General features: G+C 33.0%; 8 protein-coding genes and 1 non-coding gene across 9 annotated transcripts; 5 read left to right on the top strand and 4 right to left on the bottom strand.

The window, feature by feature from the left end:
* Positions 1-966: 966 nt before the first annotated feature.
* Positions 967-1,620, bottom strand: KEI1 (Kei1p; the record flags this gene model as incomplete). The annotated part of the gene is made up of 1 exon (XM_041549667.1): positions 967-1,620. One exon carries the CDS (start codon positions 1,618-1,620, stop codon positions 967-969), a length of 654 nt encoding a protein of 217 aa, XP_041405601.1.
* Positions 1,621-2,123: 503 nt separating this feature from the next.
* Positions 2,124-3,611, top strand: RIO1 (protein kinase RIO1; the record flags this gene model as incomplete). The annotated part of the gene is made up of 1 exon (XM_041549668.1): positions 2,124-3,611. One exon carries the CDS (start codon positions 2,124-2,126, stop codon positions 3,609-3,611), a length of 1,488 nt encoding a protein of 495 aa, XP_041405602.1.
* Positions 3,612-4,049: 438 nt separating this feature from the next.
* Positions 4,050-5,942, top strand: ESF1 (pre-rRNA-processing protein ESF1; the record flags this gene model as incomplete). The annotated part of the gene is made up of 1 exon (XM_041549669.1): positions 4,050-5,942. The coding sequence occupies one exon, from the start codon at positions 4,050-4,052 to the stop codon at positions 5,940-5,942; it is 1,893 nt and encodes a 630-aa protein (XP_041405603.1).
* A 283-nt stretch (positions 5,943-6,225) lies between these two features.
* On the top strand, positions 6,226-7,566 carry CDC40 (Cdc40p; the record flags this gene model as incomplete). Its single annotated transcript, XM_041549670.1, has 1 exon — positions 6,226-7,566. The coding sequence occupies one exon, from the start codon at positions 6,226-6,228 to the stop codon at positions 7,564-7,566; it is 1,341 nt and encodes a 446-aa protein (XP_041405604.1).
* Positions 7,567-7,749: 183 nt separating this feature from the next.
* On the bottom strand, positions 7,750-8,022 carry SEM1 (proteasome regulatory particle lid subunit SEM1; the record flags this gene model as incomplete). The annotated part of the gene is made up of 1 exon (XM_041549671.1): positions 7,750-8,022. The coding sequence occupies one exon, from the start codon at positions 8,020-8,022 to the stop codon at positions 7,750-7,752; it is 273 nt and encodes a 90-aa protein (XP_041405605.1).
* Positions 8,023-8,560: 538 nt separating this feature from the next.
* Positions 8,561-8,633, bottom strand: KABA2_03S04752. The gene has a single exon. It is a non-coding gene; the product is annotated as a tRNA-Lys (tRNA).
* Positions 8,634-9,656: 1,023 nt separating this feature from the next.
* Positions 9,657-11,021, bottom strand: ESC2 (Esc2p; the record flags this gene model as incomplete). The annotated part of the gene is made up of 1 exon (XM_041549672.1): positions 9,657-11,021. The coding sequence occupies one exon, from the start codon at positions 11,019-11,021 to the stop codon at positions 9,657-9,659; it is 1,365 nt and encodes a 454-aa protein (XP_041405606.1).
* Positions 11,022-12,412: 1,391 nt separating this feature from the next.
* Positions 12,413-13,549, top strand: KABA2_03S04796 (putative cystathionine beta-lyase; the record flags this gene model as incomplete). Its single annotated transcript, XM_041549673.1, has 1 exon — positions 12,413-13,549. One exon carries the CDS (start codon positions 12,413-12,415, stop codon positions 13,547-13,549), a length of 1,137 nt encoding a protein of 378 aa, XP_041405607.1.
* Positions 13,550-13,847: 298 nt separating this feature from the next.
* On the top strand, positions 13,848-15,803 carry TFC6 (transcription factor TFIIIC subunit TFC6; the record flags this gene model as incomplete). The annotated part of the gene is made up of 1 exon (XM_041549674.1): positions 13,848-15,803. One exon carries the CDS (start codon positions 13,848-13,850, stop codon positions 15,801-15,803), a length of 1,956 nt encoding a protein of 651 aa, XP_041405608.1.
* Between the last annotated feature and the right edge of the window lie 36 nt (positions 15,804-15,839).

Below are 15,839 nucleotides of genomic sequence, written 5' to 3' on the forward strand. Positions count from 1 at the left end.
GAAAGAAAATAGTACTAATTTGTATATAACAATAAATGATTATGGGATGAGGGTAGAAAGAACAACAAGAAACAAACGGGGGTGTATGTATGTGGACTTATATATAAGTTTATTTAAGTATAAATTTTCGAAGGTATATCCTCTGACGATCCGAAAAAGTGTTCAAGATTCTTATATCCTATCTTAAGTCCTGGCACTTATTTCCTGCCAATTGAATTAAAAAAAAGTCATAGCTGCACAAAATATGTTGCACGCAGTTGTTCATCATTTAACCCTCCTTGTTCTCCCCCACCCCTTCGCTATAATATTGATTAACACTTATATTATGGGCTATGTGGCACATAATTTTGCCAACCTTTGTTTATCATTGATTACCACAACTTCTAAGCATCTAAAACTGGATGCCCGGAACACGGATGTTTCCTCTTTAAGATGAAGAGATTCACTTTGTTCTTCGCACCTGGTCTCTCTTCTAGCTCCCCCCCCCCACACTCACATTTTCCCTTGATGACATTATCGCCCTGACTGCCTGCCACAATAAAAAAGGGAGAGCGGGGTCATAACCTTTTGGTGATGCATATTTAGACACCGCCAAGTTTACATACGGAGGAGAGTGGTCCGGATGCTCCTGATGGATGTACTAACTTGAAGGTTGGTTAATACACAATTTATATTCAAATCTGGGGAGAGGGGATAGAGGTTTCGGATCGAGAATATGTGTCTGTTTATGCTGTTGTGGTGCCCAATGGTGCATACATTGTCGAGACCGTTGTTATTGGAGACGTCTCCGACGACTCCACTTGTACCATCTTCCACATATAGCGTAGAAAGACAGTAATATTTACAATTTGACTAATTTGAAAATTAATAATAGGAATGGTAATTTTATTTAAGTATATTTTATAAAGTCTATTACATAAATAAGAGTATGATTGGATTGCAACGTCCATTTTATTAGCTATTTTGTCATACCAATAATCGTCTACATAATTTGTACGAATTCTTTTGCAATTTAACCCACCATCTCTTGTAAAACATTTTATTCTTAAGATCTTGTGCGACATCATCTTGATCGATCATGAATTTTGGATTTGATAATAATTCTTTAACAAATGATGCTAAAATGAAATTGAAATAAAGTCTAAAGATGAGAGAAACCCAGGTGATTAACATAGTAATAGCATATTCATATGCTTGAGAGGCACCTTGACTTGCGATATCTGCACCACGTTTTGAATACCCACTACCAGCAACATTGGCATCAGAGGCATTGGCAGACTCAGAGGATTCAACACCAAACCAAACACGAGTAAACCATAGTGTAAAGAAACATGTGCATACGGTATCAATTGAATAAAACACAAATATTTGGGAAAATGTTAATAATGTAGGCTTGCGGATCTCATAAAGACCCTGAGCAAACACGATCAATGTAAATATAGACCATAGATATGATACCCCTTGCATGAAATCCAATGGATGTCCTGTAAAAATGGCTAATATACCATATGCACCACTACATTTGTTTAATATAGTTATACCTAGGACAATTTCTACAGCTATGTATAATGGTAGAAACCCTAGAAAAGTTTTTGGAAACCTGAACGCAGAAGCTCTCATTCTTCGCATAGATGCTATTGAAATTAAAATGAATTGTCTTCTAATGGTTAATTCTTTTGAGTAAAAGATGGTGAATTAACAGACTTATATCTTTTAAAAACAGGTCGAAGTCTGTATGTTTTTCAGTTCTTCCGTATCTGTTAATTATAAACAGGTTCTGCTAATTTGTTATCAATACATTTATTTACTTTGTTAAGCGTTTGAGCGTGTTCAACGCTTCTGAGGTTCTCGCACTCTTTTTATGTGCCACTGAAAATTTTCAGTGGCAGGCAGCGAAATGAATTTTGTCCTTTGGAAAATTTTAAATGAAACGAGATTATGCGATGAGCTGAGATTTTGTACTTCATTTTAAAGAGTTTAGTGATTAAATGAACATATATATATATATATAAAGAGAGAAGCGGCTATTCAATTCTTCTGTTTTAACTTTACTTTTAATCATGTAGAGGATATTCGATATATTTAAAATTGAAACCGCAAAGAAGTAGTATACCAGGAGAAATATGACATTAGAAGATAAATTTGATAAACTGAGTATGCACGATAACCGTGAGGATCGTGAACATGTAAATACTCAAATTCTAGATAAGTTTAGCGATAAGATCAAGACAGATGAATTATCATTTAGTAGAGGGAAAACCAATAAAGATAAAGCCAATAGGGCTACAGTGGAAAATGTCTTGGATCCTAGAACTATGAGATTTTTGCAAGCATTAATGAATAGAGGTATTATATCGGATTTTAACGGTTGTATAAGTACAGGGAAAGAAGCAAATGTGTATCACGCTTTCGCTGGTAGTAAACAACCAAATAATCATAATGAACTAAAGAATGATGATAATAGTGATGTTGAGAAAAGTAATAATTCGGAAGAATATCCAGAGAAGAGAGAAGAATATGCGATTAAAATTTATAAGACATCTATCTTGGTGTTTAAGGATAGAGAACGTTATGTCGACGGTGAATTCCGTTTCAGAAATTCAAGATCACAACATAACCCTAGAAAGATGATTAAGATTTGGGCAGAAAAGGAATTCCGTAATTTAAAAAGAATATATCAAGCAGGCGTGATACCTGTTCCAAAACCAATTGAAGTGAAAAACAATGTCTTAGTGATGCAATTTTTAAATAGAGGTGATGGATTTGCCTCTCCACGTCTAAGAGATTATCCATACAAGGACCGTGAAGAAATATATTACTATTACTACAATATGATCGCTGATATAAGGTTATTGTACCAAGTATGTCAATTAGTTCACGCAGATCTTTCAGAATATAACACATTAGTTCATAAAGATCAACTTTATGTCATCGATGTATCCCAAAGTGTTCAACCAGAACATCCAATGAGTCTGGATTTCTTAAGAATGGACATAAAGAATGTCAATTTTTATTTCGAAAAAATGGGTATTGATATCTTCTCTGAACGTTTGCTTTTCCAATTTGTTATATCTGAAACATTACCAAATTTTCAAGGTGATATGAGAAGTCTACCTGATTTGATGGACTATATTAAGAAAAATTTAATCGTAAAGAAGACTGTTGAGGATGAAGCGGAAGATGAAGTGTTCAGATCTTTATATTTGGTTAGAAATTTGAATGGTTTGGAGGAAAGAGATTTTGATAGATTTACGGAAGGTAAATTTGATTTATTAAAGAGTTTGTTGGCTCATGATAATGAAAAGAATTTTTCTAATTCTTACGATAAGAATATCAATGAATTTGATGATGACGATGGCGATGACGACGGTAATTCAGATGATGATTTGGAGGAAGATAGTGATGAAGGAACTGATGAAGAAGAAGAGAGTGGGGAAGATGAGTATTCAGATGAGGAAGAAAAGATTCTAAAAGGTAAGAAATATGAAGATAAAGATGAAAAGAAACAGAGAAAACAAGAAGCTAAAGAAGCTAAGCGTGAAAAACGTAAGACAAAGGTGAAAAAGCATATAAAAAAGAAGCTAGTTAAGAAAACTAAATCAAAAAAATAAGGGATTGGCACATATTTTTATATATACATATTTACTATGAAATGGCATATTAAAAAATACTGTTGAGTGTTGTTGTATTTGCAATAATATAAAAACATTGAATTAAAGTAATTTTTTCTGGCAAAGTTCATTAAATATCTAACTTAATGTTTACATTATAACAAAATAATTAATAACTTAAGTTATCTACTTTATTATTTAGAATTGGCATCTTCTATAAATCAATTCTCTTTGATATTGAAGAGTACAATTTTTGGTCACATTCTACGTGCACCAAAAAATTTTCAGTTCTCAGCGCGAGAAGAATCGATGAGCATCGATTCACAGACGATAATAATTACTTAAATCGCATAATTTTATAATCATATATATGAGTTGAAGTCAAAACAGGTTTCGTTAATTCATCAAATAAGTATCCATCGAATATTCGCCATTCCAATGTCATCAAGTGGTAGTGGAAAGCAAGAAGGTCAATCTTCTGATCCAAGATTTTCAAGAGTTTACAATGATCCAAAATTTAAGAAGACAAGCTCTAAAAACATCAAGATCAAACTAGATAATAGATTCAGTAAGAAAGATTTAGAGATTAAAAAGAAAAGTAAGGTTGATAAATATGGTAGAAAGATTCAATCAGATTCAAACAACAAGGATCTGAACGATTTCGATAAGTACTTCGAGAAAGACGAAGATGAAGATGAAAGTAAGAAGGAAGAAGAACCATCCACCGAACCTGTTATTGATAGAGCTCGTGGTGAAGTTCCTGACGATTATGTTAGTTCCGATGAATATACATCTTCTGAATCGGAATATTCAGGAGAGAGTGATGTAGAAAGTGAAGGTGAATCTGAGATTGAAATTGAAACGACAAAGCCTGAAGCTGGTGAACCATCCAACACTTTGGCTGTCGTCAACTTAGATTGGGACCATGTCAAGGCAGAAGATCTGTTTGTTACATTGTCTAGTTTTGTTCCAAAAGGTGGTAAGATTAGCAGAATTTCTATATATCCGAGCGAATTTGGGAAGGAAAGAATGCAAAGAGAAGAGGTTGAAGGACCTCCTAAAGAATTATTTCAGAAGAAAAAGAGTAAGAAAAATGGTCCTAAAGATGAAGAAGAAAGTGATGATGATATAGGTATAAAAGATCTTTATGAAGAAGGTGATGCTGACAAGGATTTCGATAGAAAAGCTTTACGTCAATATCAATTAGAAAGATTAAGATATTATTATGCGGTTGTATATTGCAATAACATTGAAACAGCATCATCTATATATCAAAACTGTGATGGTACAGAATTTGAGTCAACTGCGAACATGTTCGATCTTCGTTTCGTTCCTGACGGCATGACCTTTGATGATACTCCTAGGGATGAATGTACAGAATCGCCAAAAAATTATAAACCATTACAGTTTAGTACTGATGCTCTACAACATTCCAACGTCAAATTGACCTGGGATGAAACTCCAGCTGACAGAATTGCTATTTCGAAAAGAGCTTTTTCTCAAAAGGAGATTGAAGATATGGATTTCAAAGCTTATTTGGCTTCAGACAGTGACCATTCCGATGAAGAAGTAGATCAAAATTCCAGAAGTAAACTATTATCTTTAGTTGGTAAGAACTTTAACCAGAAATCAGAGGAAAAGAAGGATGATGGTGAAGAAGTTGATATGGAGATCACATTTACTCCTGGTCTAGAAGAAGGTTCATCAGAGAAGGAAGGAGAGAAGGAGGAAAATACTATTGAAAAGGTTAGACGTAAGGAGAAAGAACGTCGGAAATCCAGAAAAGATAAGTTAAAACAAATGAAGAAAACCAGTTTAGAGGAAAAGAAAGAAAAATTAAGGTCATTAAAGGATAAAAAGAATAGAGAATTTGTAGGTGACAGTAAATCTAGAGCAGAATTAGAACTATTAATGATGGATGATAATGACGAAAATACAGAAAACAAAATAAATAAAGATGCTCACTTTAACATGAATGAAATTTTGAGATCAGAAAAGGAGAAAGGTAAAAAATCTAAATATCAAAATAAAACAAAGATTGTTGAGGATAATTTTGAAGCCAATTTGAATGATCCTAGATTTAAGGAAATGTTTGAAGATAGAGACTTTGCCATTGATCCTTCCAGACCAGAATTTAAAGCTACTAAAACTACGAAGAAAATGTTGGAAGAACGTAACAAGCGTTCGAAGAATCATTCAGGGTCTAATAAACGTTCTAAGAAAACATACACCAATAACAAAAAAAGAGATAATGGTAGTGACAGTAAATCTTCCAAAAGTAATATTCAAAATATTGTAAAAAAATTGAAGAACAAAGGAAACCGTAATTAATCATAAATAATGTACATTAAAATAAATTCATTTAGAGAATGATATCATACAAATCATTATAACATAAGCATATATACAGAAGTAACAAAATTGTGTAAAATAATTACTTTACTATCCTTACCTATTGCACTATTTTTCATAGGGCGACTGAAATTTATTTTTTCAATGGCTTCAAAATTCAAATAGGAAATAAATGTAATGTCTTCGACGAATACAGATAAATAAATCTAACCCATGGAATATTAGTAATAAATCTATAGACCTAACATACAAACTGAAGACCATGGGGATTATTGAAGGATACAGTTCAAGTTCAGATTCCGAAAATACAAATGAAAGTTTATTTCTGAACAACGTTCAGGGAACAGATGGTACTCCCTTAACATCTAAAAAGAGACATCACTTCACAAAAAGAGAATTAAAGAAGAGAAAACAGGCAAGAAAAACTAATAGTCCATGGGGATCTTGGAGCAGTGAAGATGAAGGTAAATATCAACCCGACGATTACACTAACGAGGATAAAGTGGATGAGAAATTTGAATTAGTAGATGATGACTCAGATACAGTTAGCACCGATGATATTGAAATATCTCATTTTTATGGTAAATCGGAAAAAGATTATCGAGGTCGTAGTAGCATATTAAATCCACCAGTGGACATAGAAACTACTTTAGATAAAAAAAGCCTTACATTCAAAACATATCTCCCAAAGAAGGTTAAATACACTTTTGAAGGCCACAAGAATGGTACAACAAGTTTAAAGTTTATCCCAAATACAGGTCATTTATTTCTATCTGGGGGGAATGATAATAAGATAAAATTATGGGATTTTTATCATGAAAGAATTTGTATAAGAGATTATGAGGGACATTCTAAATCAGTCAATTCCATGGATTTTGTCAATGACGGTACATCGTTCATTAGTAGTTCATATGATAAAACTGTAAAGGTTTGGGATACGGAAACTGGGTCCGTCTTAAAGAGGTTACGATTTAAAGATGGGGTCAGTTGTTGTGAATTTCGTCCTACAGGAATGAACGAATTTATAGTTGGTCTTTCTGATTCGAGAATCTTGCATTATGATACACGGGTAACTGAACAAAATGGACTTGTTCAAACGTATGATCATCATATCGGAGGCATTCTGGATGTCAAATATTTCCAAGATGGATCCAAATTTATATCATCTTCTGAAGATAAGACTGTAATGATTTGGAATAGTGGAGTTAATATTCCTATTAAAAATATCAGTGATACAGCGCAGTATTCTATGCCTGTTATTAACACACATCCAACTCAAAAATATTTTTGTACCCAGAGTATGGATAACGCCATATATACATATAATATGAAACCAAAGTTTAGGAAACTTCCAAATAAAATATTCAAAGGACAAAAATCGGTAGGTTATGCTATAGGATTTACATTCGCACCAGATGGACATTATATATGTTCCGGAGATATCAGAAGTAAAGTTCTATTGTGGGATTGGACAACATCGAAACTTCTAAAAGAGATATCAATTCCAGGAAAATCACCAATTTCTCAAGTCAAGTGGCATCCACAAGAAACGAGTAAAGTAATTTGCTCAGGACCTGCAGGTAAAATATATTTACTTGATTAATAATTTATTATATAAGTTAATTAATTTTTCAAATTTAGATACATAAAAGAATGAATTAGTTTTATTAAAAAATGAAAGTACACAATGTAAATAAATCATATAATATTTGTATCAAATCCTGGTCTCATAAAAATATCCTATTAGACTATCTAATTCTAATGGCTATATATAACATTAGAGTGTTCATTGGTGTTCTTGTTTGTATTTCGCTATTTCAGCTCTAAGATCATTGGTAAAGTTATCATCAACCTCAACATCATCCCAACTTTCTTCCCATAGATTTGTGTGGAATTCTTTTGAGTCCTTCAACGTAGTGCTGGCTGGCCATTGGTCCACTAGAAAATCTTCGAATTCATCGTCTTCTTCCAACGTTTTCTTATTTTGATTTACTGGTTTTTCGGTCGTCGTTATTTGCTCCTTAGCAGTTGTGCTTGGCTTATCTGTAGTAGAGCTCATTAGAGAGTATTTGTTGTTGTATTTAGAGTTGCTGTTTTCAAGCTCTTTCTTACAATTCCTTCTAGTTTCACACTTAAAAAGTTGATAATATTTCTTCTTTTAAGCAGTTCCATTTTCCTTAGTGTAACAGATTCGCCACTTATAAAATCATTTTTCACGGTTTCCGCGCTATGTAACTTTAATAGCTTCCTCAATATGAGGTTGACATAAATTATAAAAAGGAAAAAGGGGAGGGAGATAATAAAACACCTCACAGATTCCAACCAATCGAGGTAATAGTGATACAATCAAGAATAACTATATGGTTCTAAACAAATGTTTATTGGTGTAAAGTGGTTGACCTAAAGATTAACAATCGAAGAGCTACGAATAATGATAAAGTTTTAATAAATTACAAAAGCAACTATTTCATCTCTGTTGCAAAGACAAAGAGGGATGTCAATATCTTAGAATACTAAAAAATACTAACTGCAAATCAATGTAGCGACATATATGATAATAAGGTAAAACAGTTATAGCCAAGGTTCAAAAAAGAAGTAGCCCTGTAGGGGGCTCGAACCCCTAACCTTGTGATTAAGAGTCACACGCGCTACCGATTGCGCCAACAAGGCTTATTTTCTTGAAACTTTTCAAGTTGGGCCTCTCAAATGATTGAAGAAAACCATATAACAGACGGTTATATTTAATTACTATTACTATTGCATTAACTAATTAGAACTTATTTCAATAATTGTTTTTCTTCTCTATGTTAAACAGAGTTGCTGCCGCTACATTTTAACACTAATGATATGTCGGAAATATATTATAAAAGGGATAATGACCAAGGTTATGATCTATTGATAGATTCATCCCGCAATGATCTAACAATAGGTTCATCCCGCAATGATCTATTGATAGGTTCATCCCGCAACAACTTAATAATAGATTACTTACGCCACTGTCGAGTGAGTCTATAATCACGACAATGATAATCCAACATATATAAATGGAACAATATTTCATTTATGAATATAATTGTTTCCATAATTTACTTTATATATTTTTATATAAGATATAAAAAATCAGACGACTATAAGTTGATTTTGTAATATAATAAAATTTGTTCAGTTAAATAGAAGATGTCTAATTTACAATTTTCCCATCATGACATGTTAAATATGTAGCGGCAGCGCTAAAAAGGCTAACATTAGCTTAACCTAACTGAAGGTGAAGGTAGCTAATATAAGTAGAATTTAGAGTGTGCTGCACTGTCGTATATATAATAACACATGATATATACTGCATAATGTAGTATTCGTTCCCCCTACATTGGGTTTATTGGAGCTACATAGTCCAACGTTACTATGCACAAAAGATGAGCAGTTTAACAACAGCAACTCTGTTTAACAATATTCTAACTTTATATATATACAATATTCCTTATATAGACTTACTTTATATAACATAAAATGAAACCACAAGATTATACATTTGAATATCTATAACTATGTCCGATAATTTCAACTCGAATACTAATCGTATCTTCTCGATTTCAAACTTACGTTTACAATAAGAAGCCCTAACCATGATTAGGTCGTGCGGCTACATTGTTGATATAAAAATTGTTTGTAAATATATATCTTAATATATTAGAATTAATTTAATATTTTTACTTCAATCATATCTTCATCTTCGATATCGTAAGAATTTATGGTCATAGATAAATTAAGTTTTTCATCGTCGAAAAATAATTCAAAATTAGTGTTTTGAGGTAGTTTTTTCTGTTTCCTATAGTAATCTGTTAATTTTGATAATATTGTTCCTTCCCTAACATTAACAAAAATCTTTTTATTATCATTACCAACCAATGATATTTTCATAACTTCTTCTGCATCATTTTCTATATCTGGTGTTTGATCATTTCTAGTGGTAGTATTAGTAGTGATATTTGGTAGTACCGCATCTTGTAACTCCCTTTCAAATTCTTCTATAATTAAATCTGCACTTTGATCATTATGTTTAGATCCATTTATGTCTTTATTTGAATCATTTGGGCCTGATAATTGGGCTTGCTCCATGGCCTCTCTTACTTCTGCTTCTTGTCGTTCGGTCCTTGATGTTAATTCAATACTCTTTTCCATCTCTTTGGAGATGATCGTTATATCAACATTCGATATTTCATTTTCGAAAGATTGTTTAATATTGAGAGAATTACAAGTCATAAAATCCAATACCTTTGCACTATTCCAATATAATGTAACATTATCTACTTGATAAATTTTTTTCATTACAGCAGGTATTTTATAAGCTTTTTGTAAGCCTTGTAAAGCAGAGGGTAAAATTTTTCCAAATGTAAATTTTCCAAGAACTTTCACTCTTACTGATTTATTAATAGATCCATCCAATTTAGAAATAAATCGTATAGTATATAACCTTTTTGTTTCTGCAGTTGTTGATGTTGCTGATGATTGTAAGGCTGATGCTTCGATAGTTGGAGGCGATTTCTTCCTTGATAATTCTTTGAAAAATAGATCGTTTTCATCTTCTGAATCTGAATAGTTATTCTTCTTTTGGGGTGAACTTATTCTACTACTTCCTTCAGAAAGGGAATCATTTTCTTCATTGTCATCATTGTTGTTGTCGTCTATCATAATTGAATCTTTATTGAGAATTCTCATTTTTGCTCTTTTCCTTCTTGAATTTTTCGAATTACCTTTCTTATCGGAATTTATTGAGTCAGAATCAGAATTATGATTCCTTTTCAAATCTTCAGGTGAAGCATTTGTGGGACTTACATCATCCAATGTGGTATGGTTGCTATCAACATTATTATTATTATTATTATCATTATTATTATTATTATTGGATACCACTAACAAATCAAACTCGTCATCCATATTAATTTTAGCCTCAGGTTTTGATGATTCTATTACAATATCTTCTATATGATTTCTCAAGTCATTTTCATCCTCAGAAGAAGATGCTTTAAAGAAGTCATCGTCTGAATCCGAATCTGACATCCCACGGATAGTATATATTATCAAGTATAGAAAAAACTGTTTACCTTGAGTAAGTGAGCTCGTTCTTCGTTTTTTTGGGGTTTACAAATGTAAAAATTTATATATATATCGATATTTATAAAATGATATGCATTTCTTTTGATCAATTCTTAGTAATAACAAGTGTAATATCGGTTGTTATTGTGCTAGTTCATATTGTTTACCAAATCTGTTGACTTATTATTGTTTGTTGTCTGGCCCTTCTCATCACTTGCTTCCCCGTCTTACCTACCGAAACAACGATACGGGGAAAAATAAGTGAAATTTGTGCGCTCGCTAGCTGTTGCCTGATAGAATGCAAAGGTATTATATTTTATGTAAGCAATCATTAAGTCATCTCAACTCACTGCGACAGGGATGTCCGATGAACAAGAAAAAGTTAGTTCACTAAATAGAAGTTTATATGTTGAAGAGTATACAAGTTCAGCATTGCAAGTGATGATATTTGTCTTATTATTTGAACGTTCAAGATTGGATGTAATCCTCTGGTAAAATTTCTTGTTTCTTTATACAGGATTCGTTCACCGCCAGAGTCACGTGAAATTTCACACTTGTTGTAACAATAGGAAACTAGATATATACATATATGTATGGTGGTTGCTATTCCTTTAAGAACTTACTCTGAGCAGTTGATATAAACTCAAAGATTGTTAATCAATCAGTATGGATCGATAGGTATACATATTATATAACTTGACAGCCCGTTCCCTCATCTTGGTCTTTTGCTCGGAGATGATACATGTATTCCTGACATATATTGCGTTTGTCTTTGATCTCTCTACAAACTGTGTGAGGTCTCCCTCCCACGCGTTTCTGATGAGAACAGTTTTAGCTCTCTCGCACTTTGAACCAAAAGTGCGAGAGAGAGAGCATAATTTTTGTCCTCTCGCAATGGTTACATAATGGTCAGAATTTGACAGCTGTGAGGAAGACAGGTAGATAGATATTCAGATACGAAGAGAATTATCAATCCACACAATTTCTTAAAAGCGACGTTGGTTTCACCCATTTTATGCGGCATTCATATTATATCATATCCTTCGATCATTATTTTGATTGCCATTTTTCAATTGCTGGAACTATGAGGTAATTTGATCGGATACTCGAGAATACGTTTATCAATATTATGTGATAGACACCTGTGAGTACATGAACGAGTAATTGGTGTTCGTTCTGGATACTGTTGTAAGTATTCGGTAAAGACGGACATTTGTAAGTATTTTTTTGTTTTTGAGATTCATATAAAGGGGGGAAAGGATCAAATATCTGTTCTTGAATAATTAGATGTTTCTTAAAATATAATTTAATAATAATTGTATCTATCTCATATAAGTGTGCACAAAGAAAGAAAAATGGTTCATTTGGCTACAGAATTGATTCATGGTGATGATAAGGACAACAGAGTTACCGACGTTGCTCCACCAATTAATGTCGCAACCACATTTCGTTATGATAATGATGATTTAGTAGCATGGAACGATAGAGAAAATTTAGATTTCATGGAAAAGCAACCAATTTACTCGAGATTGGCTCATCCAAACAGTACTAGATTAGAAAGTTTATTCTCAAAGATCTTGCTTGGTCATGCAATCATTTATTCATCTGGCTGTTCTGCATTTTTTGCAGCTATGATTCATTACAATCCAAAGAGAGTCTTTATGGGTCAAAGTTATCATGGTTGTCGTGCAATTGCAAACATTTTAACAAGAAACTTTGACGTCAAACAACATACACTTGATGATATTGAACAGTTTGCTCAGAAAGGTGATGTTGTCCATTTAGAGACACCCGTGAATCCATATGGTACTTCCTACGATATTCAAAGTTTTGCAGATAGAGCTCATGCAAAAGGTGCATTTTTGATTATTGATTCCACTTTTGCCCCTCCACCATTGCAAGACGTTTGGGAATTCGGATGTGATATGATTATGCATTCAGCTACAAAATATTTCGGTGGGCATTCAGACCTATTAAGTGGTGTCCTAGTGGTTAAGGATGAAGAAATCAGTAAGAAATTAAGGGACGATAGAATATATTTGGGTACAAACGTTGCTAATTTAGAAAGTTTCATGTTGTTGAGATCTTTAAGAACTTTCGAGATGAGAGTATTGAAACAATCAGATAATGCTACCAAGATAGTTAAATTTTTAAATGAGAACCGTACCAAATATGATAAAGTTTTAAATAAACTTTATCATTCTTCTTTACAAACGGAAGATTTCGTGAAAAGACAATTGAAAGGAGGCTATGGACCTGTCTTTGCTTTAACCTTGAAATCTGTAGATCAATGTAAGAAATTCCCTCCACAATTAAAATATTTCCAACACGCAACTTCTCTTGGTGGTGTCGAATCATTAGTGGAATGGAGAGCTTTGACGGATCCATACATTGATCAAACTCTGATTAGAGTCTCCGTTGGATGTGAAAATGTTGATGATTTGATTAAGGACCTCGCTGGCGCTCTGCAATATTTACAAGATAGCGCTTGATTCCGATCCTTTTAGATTCTGTCGACAATTACTAAAAGTGTATACATATATTTCTACATCTTTCATAATGGTTAATATATATATATATTGTTATTAACTTTACGCGGTTCGCCTTGAGAAAATAAATAAGTCAAGTATATACATAATGTAAATAAACAAATGATGCAATTTGAAATTATAAAAAAACAATTTAAAGGAGAATTAAACAATTGCGAGTGGAGTATATCATATCATATTTTTAGGTACAAATTATTCATAACTACATTCTGCACTCAGATTTATAGACCTACGGAACGAAATGGAACAAGTAGACAATATATCAAAGAGACGCAGGGGTAGACCAAGAAAATCATCTAGTCAAAACAAAATCTTGGCAGAACAACACTCAAATTATGATGATGAAACGTTTGATGTGGCTACATCAGCTGTAAAGGCTCTTCAGGCAGTTGAAAGAGTCACTGAGGATCCTGACTTCATGGAAAATATGATTGAAAATGTGGGAGACAACGATGACGAAGAGTTCCAAGATAATGGAATTCCTTCCGAAGATGATGATGCTGATACACCACTTGAAGAAGCTGATGATGATGAAACTTTTGAAGAGGAAAAACCAAAGAGAAAAGTACGTAAAGTAAAGACAGAGACAGTGACAACTTTGAAAAAAGTGACAAAAACTAAGACACCCATTAATAAAAATCGTATTATTAGAGCTTTGAAAGATCTAAGTGCGGCTAAAGATAAAATTAGCAGAATTTATGGAACTAATGAAACACGTTTACTGGAATTGGCAAAAATTAAAGAGGGATTTGAAGCTTACCTTTTCGATTTCCCGGAGCAGCACCTTCAAAAACCTTCAGAATACTATATTCCTAAAATTACACCTTCAAGTCAGAAAAATATATATGGTCAATTACATGAGAAATTAGTCGGAAATAAATGGTCTTTATTGTCAAGACAAGAAGCCGATAGAAAATTTAAACGTAGGTCTGAACCATTGGAAGTCCTGATTGGTGATGTGCAAACGACTTTAGATACTTCAGAAAAGGTGGAATTCCCAGTTTTTTCAAACTATGAACGAAAAGGGTTTGTGTATAATAGTGGGGGTATGGTTACAGATATTGCATGGTTATCGCAAGATGAGGTGAGCGACCAATATTTAGCTGTAGCTGTTTCTCAGTATTCAGATAATCCTTCCAATCCCGAATTAAGAAGTTTCAATGCAGTATCTCATATATCGAGTATCCAAATATTTAAAATGAATTCTGCCACATTTGGGTTTAAAAAGGTACAGACTATATTACATAACAGTGGTGAAATTTGGAACTTAAAATGGCATGAAGGGTGTAAATCCGATGATAGTGTAGGTGTCTTGTTTTTTGTTAGTCAGGATGGATGCTTGAAGTTTATAGAGGCCTCCACGAATAATTCGGAGGAAGAAGAAATTATACTATATGATGATATTAAGACTAGTATATCAGTCCCCGATAATCTTATTACATGTTTTGATTTTCTTTCACCATCGAGTGTTGTGTGTGGATTCAGAGATGGTAATATTGGGGAGTTTGATATTCTCGCAGATTCGACAGTCCCATCATTCTTTCAGAAGGTACATGACACATATGTCCTCAATATAGTGGTTGCATACTCTGATTATGAAAAGACATCTGTTGCCTCAAATAGTGTTGATGGCACCATATTTGTGTTTGATCCGCAAGATATCAAATCAACTAAAACTGCTCTAGATCAAAGGTTTCGTGGTAGTAATACAGCACCTCTAGTCTATAATCCTCAGTTATATGCACTTGTATATTCTGATGGTTCTAATTCGGTTAAGGCAGCAATTCCTCGTGCTCTGTTTGCAACCCATCAGTTAGGAGCTACAAATGCAACTGTGACTGCTATTAGCACATCTAAATGTCATCCCTTCGATCTTTGTGGGGGGTCAGATGGATCAGTTTACATTGAAAATCTAATAAGGAGGTTTTTGACCGGTATTAAAAACATTTCGGAAACTCACAAAAATTTGAGGCTCTGGAAATGGGATTACGATCAAGTTAATAAGAACTTTAGATTGAATCATCACTATGAAACATTTAAATGTACTTCTGCAGGTTCAAGTAAGATAGCTATTGATGTGCATGGTATTAATGTGACAAGTATTAAATGGAACGAAAATGAAAAATCTGGGAAATTTTATGCATTTAGTAATAGTGCTGGTTTATTGACCATTGAAAAATTAGATTCAGTTATATAAATAAAAAAAAATATTTATAATTTTTTTTTTTTTTTT

The sequence above is a fragment of the Maudiozyma barnettii genome, assembly GCF_903064755.1.
Source record: "Maudiozyma barnettii strain CLIB 1767 genome assembly, contig: KABA2_03, whole genome shotgun sequence".
In the NCBI taxonomy this organism is placed as follows: domain Eukaryota; kingdom Fungi; phylum Ascomycota; class Saccharomycetes; order Saccharomycetales; family Saccharomycetaceae; genus Maudiozyma; species Maudiozyma barnettii.